General features: G+C 39.2%; 1 protein-coding gene across 9 annotated transcripts in view; it reads left to right on the top strand.

Annotated features, from left to right (window-relative positions):
- The window catches only part of LOC120796251 (protocadherin-15-like), a 202,379-nt gene that overhangs the window by 97,484 nt on the left and 86,206 nt on the right, over window positions 1-18,689 (top strand). For 8 of the 9 annotated variants that reach the window (XM_040138837.1, XM_040138838.1, XM_040138831.1 and 5 more), the window contains 9 exons: window positions 770-930; window positions 3,464-3,619; window positions 4,701-4,820; window positions 4,947-5,057; window positions 7,255-7,425; window positions 10,980-11,088; window positions 11,242-11,354; window positions 14,531-14,737; window positions 16,960-17,094. In XM_040138837.1, coding sequence (XP_039994771.1) covers window positions 770-930; window positions 3,464-3,619; window positions 4,701-4,820; window positions 4,947-5,057; window positions 7,255-7,425; window positions 10,980-11,088; window positions 11,242-11,354; window positions 14,531-14,737; window positions 16,960-17,094 — 1,283 coding nt within the window. Of the gene's footprint in view, window positions 1-769; window positions 931-3,463; window positions 3,620-4,700; window positions 4,821-4,946; window positions 5,062-7,254; window positions 7,426-10,979; window positions 11,089-11,241; window positions 11,355-14,530; window positions 14,738-16,959; window positions 17,095-18,689 lie in introns of those variants that run through there. The other variant, XM_040138839.1, reaches the window with a different exon arrangement.

Genomic DNA, 18,689 nt, shown 5'->3' with positions numbered 1-18,689 from the left:
ATATTTTCTTTTTTAGTGAACCACTGGTTATTTCATAAATCCACTAATTTGGTCACTTAGGAGTCAAGAAATTCTTATACTTAACAGGTTTTGGGAGGGTTGTCCCAGAGGGCTCCTGTGGCAAGATTTAATCACTCAATGATTAAAAGCTGTAGAATAATAACCAAGTGTTGGAGCGCTCAAGGATGATAATTATAAAATTTAGAGCTTTGCCTATTTAAGATGTGGAATAGTCTACAGAGATCTAAGGCAGTATTCCCAAAGTCTTAACAGGCGTCGGTTGATTGGTCAGTGTAGGTGTAAATTTTAAAAATCATGTCAGGTTTTTCTCCTAAAAGTTGGGAAAAAATGGGTATACAACAAAAAAAGAAGGAAAAAAAAGCATATTTCACAGAGAAAATCTTTAAACTGCTATTGTCTTATACAGTATTATAAAACTTTCACTCAAATAAGTACAATTCTTCATGGAGGCAATATTCGACAAAACCGTTCTTTTGTTTTTAATTGCTTGGCCTTTCAGCTGACTTTTTGAAGTAATATGACCTTTATCATCCAGCGCCTTTGCTTTTTCGGTATTCTTTACATCAACAAAACATTTTGTCAGTAGGTGGCAAAAAGGTTTTTTGAAACACAATTTTAAATGACGTTTCTTTTCCAAAAGGATATATTAACTAAGTATTAAAATTGTACTGCAAGAATAAAACAATGACGGTGCATGTCCTCCTACAACAGGGTCTTTTATTAAATGGAGACTACTCTGCCTTCTCAGGTACAGTTCTGGTGGAAAACATGCAGATAAATGGTCGAGCCCAGGACCCAGGCAGAACCATCTCGCTGACGTTGCTGGACAACTATGACTACTGGGTGATACTGGAACCAGCACGGCAGAGGCTCTACCTCAACAGTACTGGGCGCGTTCTGGACAGAGATGTGAGTACAGGACTCTGTTTGTGCTCTGTAATGAGTTTATTTAAACTTAAAGTCATCGGTTTTTTGCATCACTTATGAATATGTAGCTTCTTGTGTATTTATTTTCACTGTCATGTGGTCACTGGTCTCACAGCCAAGTGTTGCACACACACAGTATCTGTTTATATTGTGATCATAGCTAAGTTAGTTCTTTGCATTTATTTTGATCAGGGCCATTTAAATGTATAAGTTAGTCATCATTAATTTCCGAGGCTATTGGGAGGCCATTCAAATAATGAGGAAGGAATAAAACCTATTTAAATATTTTAATTGGTAATATATGGTGTCATGGTTAGTTTTTTTTTTTTTCTTTTTCTTTTTCCCAATACCAGTGACAAAATTTTCAAGAGAGTTTAAAAATTTTTTAAACTGATTGTGCTCATGCTATAAAGAACAAAATTAGCTGTATTACAGGTGGTAGCATATCAGTCAACAGTTTTCGTTAAGCTTGACAACAATTGATGCATGCTTTAATACACTTTTAAATAGTAACATTATAAAATAATGTTGCTAACAGAATATTATGTTTTCAGTTGTGAAGTCATTTTGGCTCCTTGCACTGAAAATCAGCCAAATCAATATCAAAAGGTGTTTCAGAGATTTTTTTAACTGTATGGCAGAGTTTAAATCATATAAGTAAACCAGAATTATTTCAGTATGAGAGGCTCACTTCAGTGAGTATGTCTGTATGCACATTAGTATCCCGGTTGTGATCACACACGTATCATCAATATGAGAAACCCAGTTATTCATACTGTATCTATGTATACGTCATCGTATCATAACATTGTCCAGGTTCTTGATTGTGTGTCTTCAATATCTCGACACTCATTTCTGTCCCAGCTGATTTACCTCAACAGCTGAGAATGAAAACATTTTGGTTTCTGGCCTTCGGAACTCGCTGAATTTACTTTACTCAAGTCAGACTTTCCGTTTATTTCATCTTGTTGGTCATCAATACGTGATCATTTACCATTATATTTGTTGTTTTACTGACTAACTACTACATAATTTGTTAATGAAGCACCTGCACACATGGAAGAGAAAAAAAAAACAGGATAAGGATTCAAACAGGTTTTATTGTGTTTAGGTGCGCAACACATAACCAGCATACTCCAAAAACCTGACCACAACCAGGATGTTTATGTGGATGTAGAGGCACTCACATACAGTGAACAGATAAGAGAGGTGATAAACTGAGATAGCCTAAAATAGCATTTTGCTAATTTGACAGATAATAGTAATCATGTCAATTATCAGTACAATGAAGCAGTTAACTTTGATTCTTACTAGAGTTTATTCTTACGGTAACAGCTTCATCTCAGCCATTACCCCATTTCTCCTCCATTTTAATAATAAAATTGAATTTGTTTGTCACTGTTAGAAAAGATACTAGATGTGATGTAGCAAGAGTTTGTGGCAATTAGTGTCAGCATAGCCTGATAAAGCACTCGTAATGCTAAATACGGTAAGTAAATAAATAAGTATAGACAGATGTGTCTGCGTCTGTATGTAATATGTTCGGTTCCCCAAGGTATCCAGAAAACCTGCAGTGCATACAGATCAGGCTAAACAGTACAGTAGAGGATGTGAGCTGCAGGTGGATTAGCACTTGGTGTTCTGACTGCTCTAGGAAAGGAGCTGTTTTTGAAGTGTGTGGTTAGATCATATGGACTTAAGGGAAGGAGCTGGACGTGAAGCTACTAATGGGACCATCTCAGAATTATGGCCAATTAACGGGAGAAATGACAACAGTGGAGGAGAGTCAAACCTTTGCAAGTAAGAACGAGAGAGGGGGAGAGAGAAGGTAACCAGGCTGCATTAAACTAAAAGGAAAAGATAATCCCTGTTTCTAAATTCAGATGTGTGACAAGTAGTAGTGGCTACGAGACAAGCTACTGCTGTCCAATAAACATTTGAACAGGACATGGCACAGGGCTCACGGCTCACGGCTCTTCGTTGAGACATTATAATAATTAATTACATGTACTATTCAAATAGCAGGATCCGGCCGCTCAGGGCAGCTTAAAATAAAATAACGATAGCGATGATTTGTTTAAACCAGTAATATGCAGGCATCATAATTAATTGAATAGCAATTTTGGTTTTTCTTTTTTTAGATTTAGGCTGGATGAATTCAAAGTCAGGATACTGTTCACCAAGAGACAAGTTAATTTTAAATAAATTGGTTCTCATGACAACCCTGGTGGATGCAGCTAAAAAGGCATTTTTGCCAAAACCTCTCTCCCCTCTTTCTCTTTGCTTTGAGCATCATTTGTATGTATTGCTTTTTTGCTGTAGCTTGTTTACTGGAAGTATTCGAAATCAATCAAGTTCAGTGGGTCTCTGATTTTATCATCTCTCATGAAGTCTGCATTTTTCTCTTTAAAAAAATGTAAGCTTCTGCTTCCAGCTGTATGCTGGAAAAAAGAGTTAGAAAATATGCAAGTTCCTTTTTAGTATTTGAATCACGTCTTTCTTCTCTCCCTGTCAGCCCCCCAACTACGTCACCACCATTGTGGTTCAAGTCCAGTGCACCAATGAACTGGTTGGTACCGTCATTTTGCACGAGGTGCGGATAGTTGTGAGGGACAGGAATGACAACACTCCTCGCTTTCAGCAGCCACGCTACTATGTTGCAGTAAACGAGGTAAGGGAGTTACTCTCATTGTTGGCTCTGCAGGATTTGTAACTCAAAACAATATGCGCAGAATTTTAGTGCTGTTGTAGCATTTTTCAAATTTTGCTTTCAAAGTTTTTGTAATAAAATTAGCCAATCCTGCTGAAAATTGATTGGTGCCTATATGTCGGTTTGAGTCCATTCATCTCAGTGTCCCAGTGGACTCACCAAAGTCGGAAATTTTCAAATCCCACACGTAGTTGCTTTGCATCTGAGCCCACTGGTAGAAAAATTGACTGTCAAAATGGTCCTGAAGAGTCAAATTAAGTCACTGACTCAGTTTTAACTAGACTATCTGATTGCCTGCAGCCATTAGTTACTAATTAATTCCCAGTTAATTACAAATTATTATGTTTCATTTTTAATATTTAAAGTAATAGCACCTTAAATGTTGTCGTCTTTTACAATTATTGTGTTCAGTTCTTCAGTGTGGCTGATCAGTTTTTCTGCCCCCCACTTTGGCGGATTAGAAGTGCTACTTCCCTGTAAGATTTGTCAAATTATTTGTTCTTTTTCCTCAAGTTCCTCAAGACAAGACAGCCTTTTTCCTCCAAAACAAACCTGCATCACCTGCAATGATTCATGACAATTCATCAACTCCTCTGACTCTGCAGTCGCATTTGTTGAGATAAGGGGATCATAGATGCTGAGTTCATGGTGTACATTGCATTTTCGAAATTCCTGTCACAATGTCTTGTTATAGCCATATGCAGCTGCCCCAATGGTATAGTGAGTCATTGAAGTTGACATACTGTCAACTTCTCCCCCGAACAAGCACTCCTGCTCATTGGCTGGTCCTGTGGACTTTGCTGGGGGCTCTGGGGAACAGCAGTGGTTCTCATACTTACTTTTTGTTATTCTGTCAGCGGTGTGCATAAGCCTTCAGACTGCTGCTGACTGCAACATTTTCCTTTTTTTTTTTTTTTTTTGTATACTAATGGGGTGGAGTGGCAACAGTAAGAGCTATATGCATGGGCCCTCTGCTGTAAATAGCTGTTGTTGTTGGCTTTTTGAGTTGTTGACTTTTTCCCACTCTCATATTTTCCTCTAGCTCACACCAGTTGGAACGACCATTTTCACCGGCTTCTCAGGAAATAATGGTGCTACAGACATTGACGATGGGCCCAACGGACATATAGAATACAGCGTCCTGTACAACCCCAATGACCCGGTATATGGACAAGTCACGCCATGATAAACACCCTCTGCACCATTGTAAATTTCTTCAACAATCATGACTTATTGCTCATATCGACTTTCTTTCTCTCTTATCACATCAACCCTCTCTTTCTTTCAGACTTCTAACAGAACAGTGAGTGTCGCAAACACCCTTTCGGGGCACATTATTCTGGCAGAGAGGCTAAACTATGAGGAAAGGACTCGCTACCTGGTTTTGGTCCAAGCTAATGTAAGTGAGTTTAGTACTGTACTCTGTACATTTTTTTTTTTTTTTTCTTTCTTGTATACCTCAGAATTAACCTTGAAGTTAAAGAACTCTTTAACGGAAATCTGTGCTTATTGAGTACCGGCAGCTGTGTTCACAAAGTTTCCTTTTTAGCGCAGAATTGGAACACTGAAGCACCTGTTTTATTCCTAGTTTGAGAGTAACAGTATTTCCGCCGTATTTTGGATCTTTCGGTTCTTTTAGGTTGTGAATGTATTGGACATGAGGTGTGAGTGATGTATATTCTTTTTTCAAAAATGGCTTCATCACTTAGCAAATCATCCTTTTCATTTTCATTTTTACAAATCAAGAGAGGGATGTTTGTACCTTTTGACATAATACCAAAAAGTAATTTGAGATCTCTCAATTGGCAGTCAGTATAAGGAAATCCAACAAACAAGTTGTTAAACTCGCATTTAACTAATACCAATTAAGAATTGTTCAGGGTCATTAATAATAGGCTGAGGGGACTGAATCCTCCAAGGTTTCATTTCAACTGACTTTTTTTTTTTAATTCAAATTGATTGAAACTATCTTTCAGATGTTTTAAGATAACTGTTTGTCGTCTGAGCAGCATTTTATATCCAAGTTGATTCAATTATGGATTTTATTTTTTGTTTTTCCTTCACGCTCTCATGGGGCAACATGACTGAGAAAATATTGTAAAATAAGTAATCCCAATGATACCATTAAAGCAGTATGAATTATAGTGAAGGCATTTATATGCTCTTTCTCTCGTCCTCACTCATACTTATTAGGCAGCAAATGTCTGTTGACCCAGAGCCACCGCACAGCCATTGGCCAAGCATTTGACTTCAATTAGAGACCCAGGCTATGAGTTCCCCATTCTTATACTATATGGACAGTGCTGGATGTTCCAAAACCTTATTGTTTCAGAGCTGAGAGTCTCAATATACAGAACCTCGATTTACAAAAAAACATACAGTAGTTATCATGATAATAAAATCATGTCCTGATCAGTGATTACTTAATAACATACCGGAACAAGCAGCGGTCAAATATTACACTGTATAATATAAAATAGGAGAGTTAAAGTACTGCAGGACGGATAATCATTTCGCTGTCAACTCATCTTCTATTCTTTCCATTTTCTGCACGACGGAGCAAAAGATTCAACCCTCCAGCCTGGCACGGGGCCCTCCAGGGATATTTCATTTTTTCTTGGAAGAGGACATCAGAATAGAGAGAGAAAGAAGACATGATATTTACTAGAACTCTGCGCTTCTTGTGTCAAGGTTTTACACTGACGACGCAAATCTTTGATGTGCTGTGCTGCTCACTTCTCAGGGTACCGCGCTGGGAAGCAACAGTGCTACAAGGGGGAATCTTTTAGAATTAATGCTGTGAAGATATGTTGTATTGCCAGGAATTATTTCCATTAGAAGAGAATGTTTAGTTAAATGTAGAGGAATAGTACTTTTCCATCTGGTTTGAAGTGGTCTGAGGTTGGACATATTGTACGCATCGTTACATCTCTTCCATTCAAACACATAAACAACTGGGAGCCTTTTTAATTGAGTGCTAGCTGATAAGGTGTCTGTCAAAGATTTCTTCTGTTGCAAAACATGAATTAAATCAGGCAGCTAAGTTTGTTGAGCATTGTGCTTTTAAAAAATTTAATTTACATTGTAATAAGCAAACCATTTGTTTGGCTATTTTATATCAAAACACAACAATCTATTTTTAGTTGTTTTAAACTAAAATTCTTTTCATTTTAATTTAGTTTTAATTGTGTATGTTTCTATCTGTGATATAATTAAGTTTTTTCTTATTGGATTAAGATAAATTTATTTATATTTACGGTGATCATGGTCTGTTGTGGTAACACCATGTTAAAAAGGTCCTTAGCTGCCATTGTGTTGATACACCGTATCAAAAAAAATGATATTCTATTCAGCATTTTCAAAAAATGTGTCCGTTTACTGCAGCCAAACAAATGAAAAATAAAAATGAAATGAATGCATGACTGTGAGCTTCTACAACAACCGCCACTGTTATATGTGGAAGAACCGCTGCAGAGATATGGTTTTAACATGTTATATTGATTTTACCGAGAGTGGTTTGTAGTCTCAGTGCACAAAGCAACAAATCATTTGAGAGTTTGAAGGTTGAAATTGAAAGCATGTGTTTTTTCCTCCAGGACCGCGCTCCATACCCACCCAACAGACGAACAGCTACCACGACTCTTACTGTGGACGTTTTGGACGGAGACGACCTGGGCCCCATGTTCCTCCCTTGTGTTTTGGTGAACAACACCCGCGACTGCAACCCCCTCACCTACCGCGTTGCTATCCCTGAATTCACTGAACCGGTAAGAACCAGGCAGACAGGCAAGAGCGAACACAAGGTCATTTTAACAGAATTCCTCCTGTTTAATAGTATGTGCATATTTTTATTTTTACACACGCAGGTTGTGTTCATCCTTTGGGTGCATGCGCATTGTGCACATACCATTCAGATTTGTGATAGATTTGTCCCACATTTGTACATTCCTGTTTAAATGTTGCCACACCTTTTAAATAGCCTAATTGTCCAGTTACTCTGGACAATTAGGCTATTTAAATTAGCCTAATTGGACAATTACTCAGGTCCAGTTACTTACTCTGCTTCCTGGTAACTGGAAGCAGAGTAAGCTTTTCGGTTTTGTCTCGGAATGGCAATTCCAGGGGCATTTTCTGGTCTGTTGGCAGTTGGAGATGAAGGCTGAGTCGACCTGGGATGACTAACCTGCTAAATACCACAGGAATTCATAGAGGCAAGAATAAGAGAGAGGGAAATGGTGTGGCAGCTGAGAATAAGAGAGGAAGAGTCTCAGTTGGCTAGACCAAGTGATGCACCAACAGATATTATATTAATTCCTTCACAGTTTTCTATTTATTTAGAAATCTATATTAGATATACTGTATATTTATGTTCATGAAAAGATGAAGATTAGAATTAACTGAAGTGATCTGTGCTGAATTATTGAATCTGACTAGTCTAGGCTAGACTAGTAAACAAAATAATCTCAACTCGGTGTCCATTTAGCAACTGTTACAGAGCTTTCGATCATTTCACTTGAGCTTCATCAGCAGATGGAGTGTGCTCAGTTGTCATGGTACTGTAGATGTACACTTCTCATGTTTCAGAGCACTTTTATGACTTCTCATTCATGTTGAATGAAAAAAGTTGAGGTTGACAGTTCATTCTTCATCTTGGAAACGGCAGTTTCACTCAGGGTCTAGTTGCTTAGTTGCTTTTTCTAGTGCTTTCAACCATATAGCATGGTCCTCATTAGCAGTGTAGACTAGACTAGACTGTATTGGATTGTACTCTGGTGAATTGGATTGGATTGGAGTAGTGTGGACAGAATTTGATTGCCTTTACTGACTGTACTGGATTAAAGTCAGCCAAGTGTCCTCTGAGCAGAAAGGTCTTGGCTTTGGATCTCAGCCCGGCTCATTTCTGTGTGGAGTTTGCATGTTTTCCCTGTCATCACATGGGTCCTATCTGAGTGCTCTGGTTCACTCCTGCACTCCAAAGACACAGTACAAGTTGGTGTGAATTAGAAACTTCATATTACCCAAAAGTGTCAACATGCTTGTCTGTGTTTTAGCTCTTGACTGACTAGAAATATTAATATTTTGTGGCGTTGCCAGTATAACTATTTTCACACTTTCTCTCACTTTAAGACAGTACAAGTGGTTAATATGAAAGCACATGTGTTTGTAATTATTGTAGGTTGGCAAACTAACATATAATTTCATTACCACCACCAACTCGAGCGTGATGAAATCATGGCATACACAAGGCTGAGAATCATGCTTTGAAGTAGTATTGGGAAAAGACTGCATTAAGTTTGGGTTAAGTGTACTGGGGTGGTTCAAACATGGAAGTAGAATGGGAGCACAATGTGCACTTTGTCGATTGGTTAAGAAAATCCAAAGTTGAGGCCTACAGAGAAAGAGGGAATAACAAAATGTATGTGCATGTACAAACAGGCACGTGCATGTAACTGTGTATCCGTAGCTTTGTCTAAGGGGGAGCAGCTATAGTGAGTCACAGTTGATTGTCCAGACGTTCTATTCAGAGTTTGCCGGTGTGATGTATAATTTGTGATGACAGGTTTGCAGACAGATAAGTATGCAGGACCTGGAAGCACCAGCCACACAAACTAAACTTTTTGATCAGTGTGAGAGAATGTGGGATTTCTCCCTGTCCTGCAGCTGTTTACCTGATGCTACAGTGATGTTACATTTACCCTTTACTGTATCAGTACATGCTTACATTAATCTCAATAGAATGTCTCCTTATTACATTTTTTAGTTTTTCCAAAATAATGCTAGTGTTTAAGTAAGTCTGTTTCATAACATTCACCTCCTATTCTGTTCCTTTTACTTTCTTTTCCAGTGTAAAGTTTCATTTCATAAGTTTTTTGCTTTTGTTTTTTAAGGGGTGGCCTGCATTAGCTTTGCAATTTTCAGTCAGTTTTTGCTTGTCTTTGATTTTTCTCCATTTTGCAGTGTAACCATTTTACTAACATCTGTCCACAGGGAGATTTGTCTTCTCATAATTGATGAACGTATTGTAATTAATCACAATGGCTAGACAGGCATTATTAAGTTGATCTGTATTTATTTTTTCACCCTGAGGGGATATAATGTGGGCTCTGGAGTCCCCTGGATAATGACTGCTGGAGGAGGGTATTATAGCTAATCATCATTGTGCAGCGCTAGGGGGATTTGATTTAGCGCACCTCCAGACATTGTAAAAGCGAGAGGGCTGGTTGGGGAGGGGTGTAAGGATTACTCTAGAGCTGAGGGATATAAATATACCCCCCCAGGGAGGGATTCTTCCTGCCAGAGAGCTGTTAGCCATGTGCCTGTCTACGCTAAGGAACTTCGGCACAGGCCTCTTAGCACACTCACACACACTGTATCAGCCATATGGAGTCATTTTGCATGAGGAGAGGTATTCTTAAATGTGATGTGCTAGACATATTCCCACTTAGCCATATGTTGGTGCAAAAGTGTAGAGGTAGAGCTGGGTAATTAATGCTGATGATGTCTGAGTATGCATGAGCAGGAAAAGTAGCCTACAGCAACACAAACATATTATCCTTGATGTGCAACTCTATTAATCGTATTTAGAAGCATGTTGATGAGAAATTAATCTAATAGCTCAGGCATATTAATTTAGTACTCTAATAATTGGCCAGTGTGCTTTGGATTATGACTGCTAAGGCACTGGCCTTCATAGGAATTTTGGTGATTTAATGGATATCAGAAATGTATTGTTTTTACAAGTCCTTATATGAAGCATTGGCAGCCTTTCTTTTTTGAATATACCCCAATGAGTAAGATACACTAGCCTCTACTTTTACTGAAACTGGGGAGAAATGTGACTCTTAGTGAAAATGTGGGGCAGGCACACATGTTTGCAGCTCTCTAATTTTTGAAGTTCTGGTGACCAGAGGCACAAGTGCAATCCTAACACGGCACATTGCAGCACAATGGGGAGAAGAGACTGAGGCAGGGTAACATTATTAGGAGGAATACAGTATCAGCGGGTGAAGCTGTGGCAAGCTTCAGCAGCTCCTCTCATCCCCTTTAAAAGCAGAAAATAGTTTAATGGGCCAGGAGGAGAGTCCAGGGCAGCTTCTCTAGAGCACACAAAATATGATATGATATCCTTTTTAAGCCGAATTTTCGGTTTCACAAGACATTGGAATTCCTGTCTCTGCATAATGATGCCCTCAAAGTTATTTTTGGAGACGATATCCTCACAACCATAGGCTATAACCACAGAAAAAACTGGAAGAAAAAAAAGATTTGCATCTGCTTGTCTTGCGGTGTTGTTGATTGACTCCCCCACCTCCTGTTTTAGAACAAATTGAACCCACTGAATGTGACCCCTCCGATCCGGGCAGTGGACATGGACAGAAACATACAGCCCCCATCAGACAGACCTGGCATTCTTTACTACATCCTGGTTGGTAGGTTCATCATCTCCCATGATTTCACACATTTAATGTTCTTTGGTTCAGTTGGTATACCATGACGTGACCTCTGAATGTTTCTGGCGTTCTTCATGGTATCATAAAATGCACTGAATCCATATCTGTGAATGTTCTTATTCTTTATTGCAGGTCACCCAGTCACATATCCAGAGTATTTCTCCCTGAACAGAACAACTGCAGAGCTGCGTGTTCTTCAGCCTGTCAGCAGGGATTTGTATCAAAGGTTCACACTTATCATCAAGGTAAAAAATAAAATTCAATTTGACTTACTCACACCTTAATTCTTGTCAACATACTAGTTTTATTTTATTAAAGGTTGCAGGACGTCACCTATAATGATGGTTTACTGTGTGTCTTTTGATTGAACCTCAACACACTATAGGAATCTGTTCAGGGCCGTGGATTGTAAGGTCGTGAGTAGGCTGAACAAAATAAGTCCAAGAGACTGCTCTAAAGAATTATGGCAAACTAAAATGACAATAATCTATCAGTGCTGTTAACTCACAGATGTGCATAGTCCCGCAAGGCTGATGAAAAACACAAAAAATGCATAAATTACATCTCCTGAACATGATGGAGACTGATTATCAGAGTTCAGCCCAGTGTAGAATATTGATTGTTCTTCTGCCTCCGCATTAGGCAACAAGACTGTTTCATTAAACATCTCAATTTCGTCCTCATATTTGAACATCAATCTTAACTCATATCTTGATAACTTTAGCATGCACCCTTACCCGCTCCACCTAGATAACCCCAGTCCTGAAGACCATTAACCTTATCTGTAGCTGCTTTTAGAGATGGGGGTGAAAAAGATATTATGATTTATGGACTTAGCAGAAGAAAAGGCTGATGTGCTCTCAGGAATCCTAATTTAGAGCAGGGTCAGGAATCGCCTTAGTGCTGCTGGTGCAGAGCAGCAGTGCAGATGAACTTTTCATCCACCCATCACTAAACTCTAGACACCTCCGAGCGCTGTGTAACCTGCTGTTTACCAGGATAGCTGGCGAGAGGAAAGAGGGATTGATCATATGTGAGTTATTTTGCATGTCTTGGAGAGGATTGTGCTTAGCTAGAGGAAGGGAGACAGTTCAAAGGGGGAGCAGGAAAAGACCGAGATAGATATAGAGATTTGTGTGGAGGATGGTAGGAGCCTTATCTACCTGAGTCATAGAGAGGCGGCTGAATCATTGCTCTAGGACTCAGTGGAAGAGGAAAGTGAGAATTAGACTTTGGCATCTTGAGAGTGCCCCGATGCAGCACAATATTTGGTCTACATAGCTACTGTGGCAACTCTAGCAGATGTTTTAGAAAACACATCTGTTCATGAAAAGTCATCACTGATCCTGATGGAGCCATATCCACCAAGATGACGAGGATGAAATAAAAACAAGTGACAAAGGCAAATGGAGATGGAGAGAAATAGTCTGGTCAAATGGAAAAAAGTATGACACTTTAAGGATGATACTGTCACAACTGGAGAATCGAAACTGAGTGATAAACAGTGACTCTTGGTAGCAGTGCACCTCCTGGAGGCCCGTGTGTTGTCGCAGTGGAGGGCGGGTCATTTAGCACTGCCTCCCAGGAATGGGGACACCGCTAAAGAGCTAAATCACCTGGGAACACTGTAATTCTACACCCTGTCTTTTCCCTCATAGTAACAAAAATGTTTGTGTGAATGTTGAGAAAAAGAGCCTCCAGGCACACGCACTTTGTCTGTCAATGACAAGCACTTATTCCCTCAGGTGTTTGAGTGAACAGATAGCATCTGTTGATCAGCACAGTGTGGGTGTTTTTTTTATTATCACGCAGATAAGGGGAAAAGGGTAGAATATGTTTGGGAAAGATAGTCTGGCTTAACATTGTGATGACAATAAAAACAGATGTGAACCTCAGCCTGAAATGAAACACAGCTTGATGTGCCAAAAGCGCGTGGCAGGGGTCTGCAATCATAGTGTACACACAGGAGCCAATAAAAAAGAAATTACAGAGTATCTTGGCCCCTGCACTTTAATATTTAGCAGTAGACCTATATTCATCTGTTACAATCGGCATTCTACAACACAAGCCAAGTGAAACTGAGTTGATGTGCAGAATTAGTTCCAAGTCATGTCTTAAACTGATGTCGCCTCACTCCCCTTCTCAGTCTGTATTTTCAAAGCCTTAATGTTTCGGAAGAGTCCCTGTGTGGGAGGCAATAGTGACATAAGTGCTTAGGAGGGGAAAGATTGCAGTGACATCCTGACCAGACCACATCCATCTGGTTTGGTCTCACTGGGCTGTGGTAGTCAGACGCAACTGGGATTTAAGTATAGCTTCTTTAGGTTTTTCCACAGTTGGAATAACAACACACATTTTGATTTGTGGTAATGTACTGTGTTACCTAAGCAGTTTTGTCACCCACCAACTGTGCTGGAAAACGGGGAAGGAATGTTTACGTTCTGGAGACTGTGCGGTACAGTTTGGTATGTGTTCCACTGTATGTGACACAAATAAGAGGTGATTTTGGATACAGGTGATTAAATATTTCACTCATGCATTTTTTTGAGAGTGTACAGCTCTGGGGATTTATGCGTAAGCTGTGTTGTACCATTTACTATGTCCAGTCACAAAGTATATTGATTTCATGCAGTATGAATGGGATTTTTTGGAGAATATTGCTGGTTTTCTCAGGACTTGACTCTTACCTGATCCAGCAATTTTTACTTTACTATTTATCTCACATTGTTGTCTTTAGCATACTTTCAAGGCGAAATTTAAATGAGTTTTGCTTCATGGCTGGATGCTGGATGTCTGTTTTTGGAGATGGATATCAACATGCTGAAGAGATGAAGAGGTGTCAACTGGGAGTGTATCATATAAGATTGTTCAACAGTTTATTCTGGAGCTTTCAGGCAAAATAAAGACACTGTTCTGAAACTGAAATCAGTTGAGTTAGCACAATCATCAGTGGAGGCGGACCAAACTGGAAGCAAGTGCTAGTGCACTCCTTTAATAGTTAAGTCGTTCATTTTGGCATTGACTCAGCCAGTAATATTTCCATTGAGCCTCCTTCAATCATTGGTCAACCATTTGATGGAGTAGCAAGAGCCACTAATTACTGTCTATCACCTACAAATAAGGGTATTTGTGTCAAGTGCCCTGGTAATTACTAAGGCCTAATCCTAAATGGACCACTGATTAAATTTAGTCAGTGTAGCTTTTTTATAATTGAAATGATACTCAGAGATATTACACCTTTCTGCCCCTGTGCCTGCATAGGAATTAGGGCACCATACAGACCTGGGGCATGTTACTCTCATCATCCAACCCATTATTAGTACATGTTAGTAAATTTCCAGCAGACTGTCTTTCAGTTTTACATAGTAAATTTAGAGAGACTGACTATGACTTGCTCTTGCCCTTTTTTTTTTTTTTCCAGGCTGAACAGGACAACGGTCACCCCCTCCCAGCCTATGCTGACCTCATTATCGAAATCCTGGATGAGAACAACCAGGCACCATATTTCCAGTTTGCCACCTATCAGGGCTATGTGAGTGAGTCCTCCCCTGTGGGTACGACTATCTCCGCCAGTGCCAACCTCACCTCCCCGCTGGGAATTATCGCTCTGGACAATGACATTGAGGAGGTAGAGAGAGAGAGCATTTTTTAGCCTATGTTCACTGTTGCCTACACTTGACCTGTCCACCCATGCATTTATGCGCGCAAGCACAAAGCGCTTGTATTGCATTGATTAAATATTGATTAAAGATCCACATTAATTAATGTTTGTGAAAGTAATACATTCGTGAGTTGTTTCCCTGCTGTATTTTTCCCTTGTCATAGCTGGCTCCTGGTGATACACCTGTAGGTAAAGGGGGTGTTTTCAGATGCAGTGATACAAACACACACAGTGTACTATAGGGATGTCCAGATCAAGTTTTTTGCTCCTAATATCAGATATGAGGTTTTTTTTTTTTTTTGTTTTTTTGTTTTTTTAAAATATTGAATATCAGCTGATACCAGGTTTAATCCAATAATTATATTTTCCTGCTTAATACAGCTGCACTGTGGATTAACAGCTCTACATTAAACCTGCATCACAGCTTTAATTGGTTTCTCACAATATTTGGTTTAGTGTCCTAAAGTGTTTTGTAGAATATTTTTAGAGAGAGAAGAGTCAGTGTGGAGTTGAGGCAGGAGGGAATTAGACCACTTCTCTTCATCTTCACTTTGAACAAAAGGCTCGAAATGCATTTGTTTTGTTTGGCGTACCTGGAAAGTACTGGCTTTGCCCACTGTGGCACAGTGTCAACCTGGATATAATTAATTAAAACTAACGTCTGCTGTTCTTCCCGCTATGCTACGCATTAGAAAGTGCTTTCAGTCTTTCGTATATATCGAAATGGCTTTGACAGCTGCCATACCTGGAGGGCAATAAGTTACAATAAATATACCATCAGAAGTGGATAGGTTTAATACAACTGACAATGATTGATTAAAAAATACTTTATCAGCTTGAGCCCTACTCTGTAAATTGACTCGGGACATCCCTACTGTTAGTGCATGCACCACGTTGTGAGAAGTAAAAACAAACAGAGCACTCATCACTGCTGGAGAGATCCTCAATATAAAATTGTCAACCTTGTAACTGTATTTTGGGAGAAGAAAAAAACTATTTGTGAGCTCTTCGGTGTGTTCACTATTACAGAAATGATGTTTTCTGTTACTTGTAAATTTCATAAATGGTGAATTAAATACTAAGCAGGTCTCCTGTAATGATGGGTGTGTACATAGATTGATCTAACTGATGAACGGACTTTTGTTTCCTAATGGGAGTGTGTGTTTGGAGTGTTTTGCTGTGCTGCATTCTCCTTCTTTATATGCAGATGAATGTTTTGCTGTGGGTTCTGCAGTTGTGTAAGACAAAACTTATGCAATTAATCTCTCTGAATACCAACTTTACTCCTTCAAAAGAATTTGTTATAGTATGAGTTGTTTTTTGTCTGTGCAGTTGGATGAAAGGGGGGGTTGACACATTTGTTTGACACAATTAACAAACTGTGTGTTTGTTCGGGTGCATGTTTGTGTGTGTTCACCCACCACAAAGTAGAAGGCTTTAAATTCCATTCCTGAACTGCACTGACGGAGTTACAATTAAATGGTTCTAAACACTGTTGCGCGCACACAGCCAAAAAAATTGACCACTACCTTTAGTTCATCTTTCAAAACATCCCTTCACTCAGTCTTTGGAGAAGATTAACAAATCAAAGTGGAGTGGAAACAGAGATAAAAAAAAATCAATAAGCCACCCAGTCCTGATGTTTACCAAACTCTCTTAAGAGGACTCATTGATGGACGTGAATCGAAGTCAACTCGCAGCAGTGGACCACAATGGACTCCAGGTTTATTTGTTAACACAGTCTAACCACAGCAATGATGATACATCTTTGGTAAATGGCTCTTTTTCAAAAATGTTTGCAAGCTAATTTAGGGTCTGGATACCCCTGAACAAAACCCATATTTTTAACGACTGCTTAATGCGTTCACTATTTGTCTCTAAAAAGGAACAAGGGCAATAATGGGTCTATGTTGTTTTAGCAAAAGTAATTTCTTCTCTTCCTTTATTTATTCATACAATCATGTTAAAAAGACATTGGTTTCTGGTTCCATCTTCAACTCCTTCTCCACTGTTTTTCGAAGGAGAGAAGCGAGACCTGGCGACAGATTACTTTTTGAACTCTTTGGCAGATCAAAATGTACTGTTTGATAGGTTTTCTCAGCCCCACGGCTGCAGCCTGGGAAGAAAATGATGAAACACTTCTGTCGTCATAGTAACGTGTTTCTCTTTGTATATGTTTTTGTTTGAAGACAAAAGACCCCATGGTGAAGATTACCCTGAATGACTACACCACGATCTTTGGCCTGACCCCAACTGGGATAATCCGCTACCTGAGGCTCCTCAAACCTGTGGACCGGGAGAAGCAGATGGCCTATACTTTCACGGTAGGCCTCAGACTACAGAGCGTAGCTATTTGCAAGACAGCACTAAAGCCCTGTGACCTACATCTCCAATTTTGTGTATATTAATAGAAGTTAGCTCAGGTTAGCTCTATACCAAGAGGCACTTGCAGATACAGAGCTGACCTGACACATCTAGAACAATATGACCTTTATCAGTGGTCAGACAGCAGTGAAGTAAAACAGTCTGTTCACTTGGATTTACAAAAAACATCAAGGTGAACCAAAGGCACATCAGACCTGTATGGTTTTGTATGTTTAGTTGAAAAAAAAAAGTACAACTAATTATTTTAGTCTTAAAATTCCGATTGTGTAATTCGAATATTATTGGAGATATTGTCTATATGTCTGGCATTAGCCTGTCACTAATATTTTAGCAGTTTTTAGTATCCCTTGGAAACTTGCATTGTGTTTTAACTTGGTTCTGTTGTGTATAGAGTTTCTCTATTTGCTTGTGTCTTCTGCATTTGCAGCAAGTTCCTTTGTCGCTTATAATTTGCTTGTGTTATATCTATTTCCTTGTGGTTCTTAAGTTGCAGTGCCTTGAGCTCTCTCAGCAACAACAAAAACTTGTTGCAAATCATTCAAACACTCATCTAAACAATCATAATTCCTCAATCAATTGTACAGAGCTTTCAAAATGGACAATCAAGACAAAAATATGATTGTGATTATTATGAAATGAATTGTTTTGCCTTAGAATTTGACATTACAAAACAATAGCCTACTGTTTATTTTAGCAATTTCAAGGAATATTTAGACATTTTGGGAAACTGCACTTATTCACTTTCTTGCGGAGAGTTAGATGAAAATATTGATTCCGCTCTCATATCTGTCAATGAATATCGAGCTGCAGCCAGCAGGCAGTTAGCTTAGCTTATTATACTGTTAAGACAGGAAAAAGGGGGAAACAGCTACCCTGGCTCAATGCAGAGGTAACAGAATCCACCTGCCAGCACCTCTAAAGCTAGCTCTCGGCAAGAAAGCAAATAAACATTGTCCCAAAATTCGAACTACTCCTTTGAAAAAACATTTAGAATACAGTATAATCTGTACAGTCTCACTGAACTCCACATCTACCTTCAAGTTCCATCAGGATTCTGAAGTGGGTTACTCATGATCTTTATGATGTTTTTAATTATAATCTTTTTATTGTACATTTGGTTTTTTCAGTATTCAAGTTTCTGTTTTACAGTTGTTACATTGACGCCTACAGCCTGGCTCACCAAGGTAACTTTTTTTTCTTGCAACTTGCTCTGAGGGATGGCAGCATCTTGGGAAATACAGCAGCTCCTTTCCATCGAGGGGGATTTCTTTAGATAAGAGAGCATCAGCAAATCAACAGTGAGCTCTGTGGGAATGGTTCCCTGGAGAGCAAGGGAGCTTCTGAACAGGGATGACTGGGTTCACTGCACATTCTCATATAATTCTGGGTTTGGTTGAGCTGATAGATGTGCTTTGGACATTAGCATTGGTGTCAGCCATTTATGAGGATTTGATGTGTTTATTGTGTGTGTACAGGATTAACTCCTTTTGTGCTGTGTATGCAAAGTTTATCTAGTGTAGTTTTCTCCGTGGGT

The sequence above is a fragment of the Xiphias gladius genome, chromosome 11 (genome assembly GCF_016859285.1).
Source record: "Xiphias gladius isolate SHS-SW01 ecotype Sanya breed wild chromosome 11, ASM1685928v1, whole genome shotgun sequence".
NCBI lineage: Eukaryota > Metazoa > Chordata > Actinopteri > Istiophoriformes > Xiphiidae > Xiphias > Xiphias gladius.
Note: the sequence above shows the minus strand (reverse complement) of the source record. Positions and strands in the feature narration are given on the sequence as shown.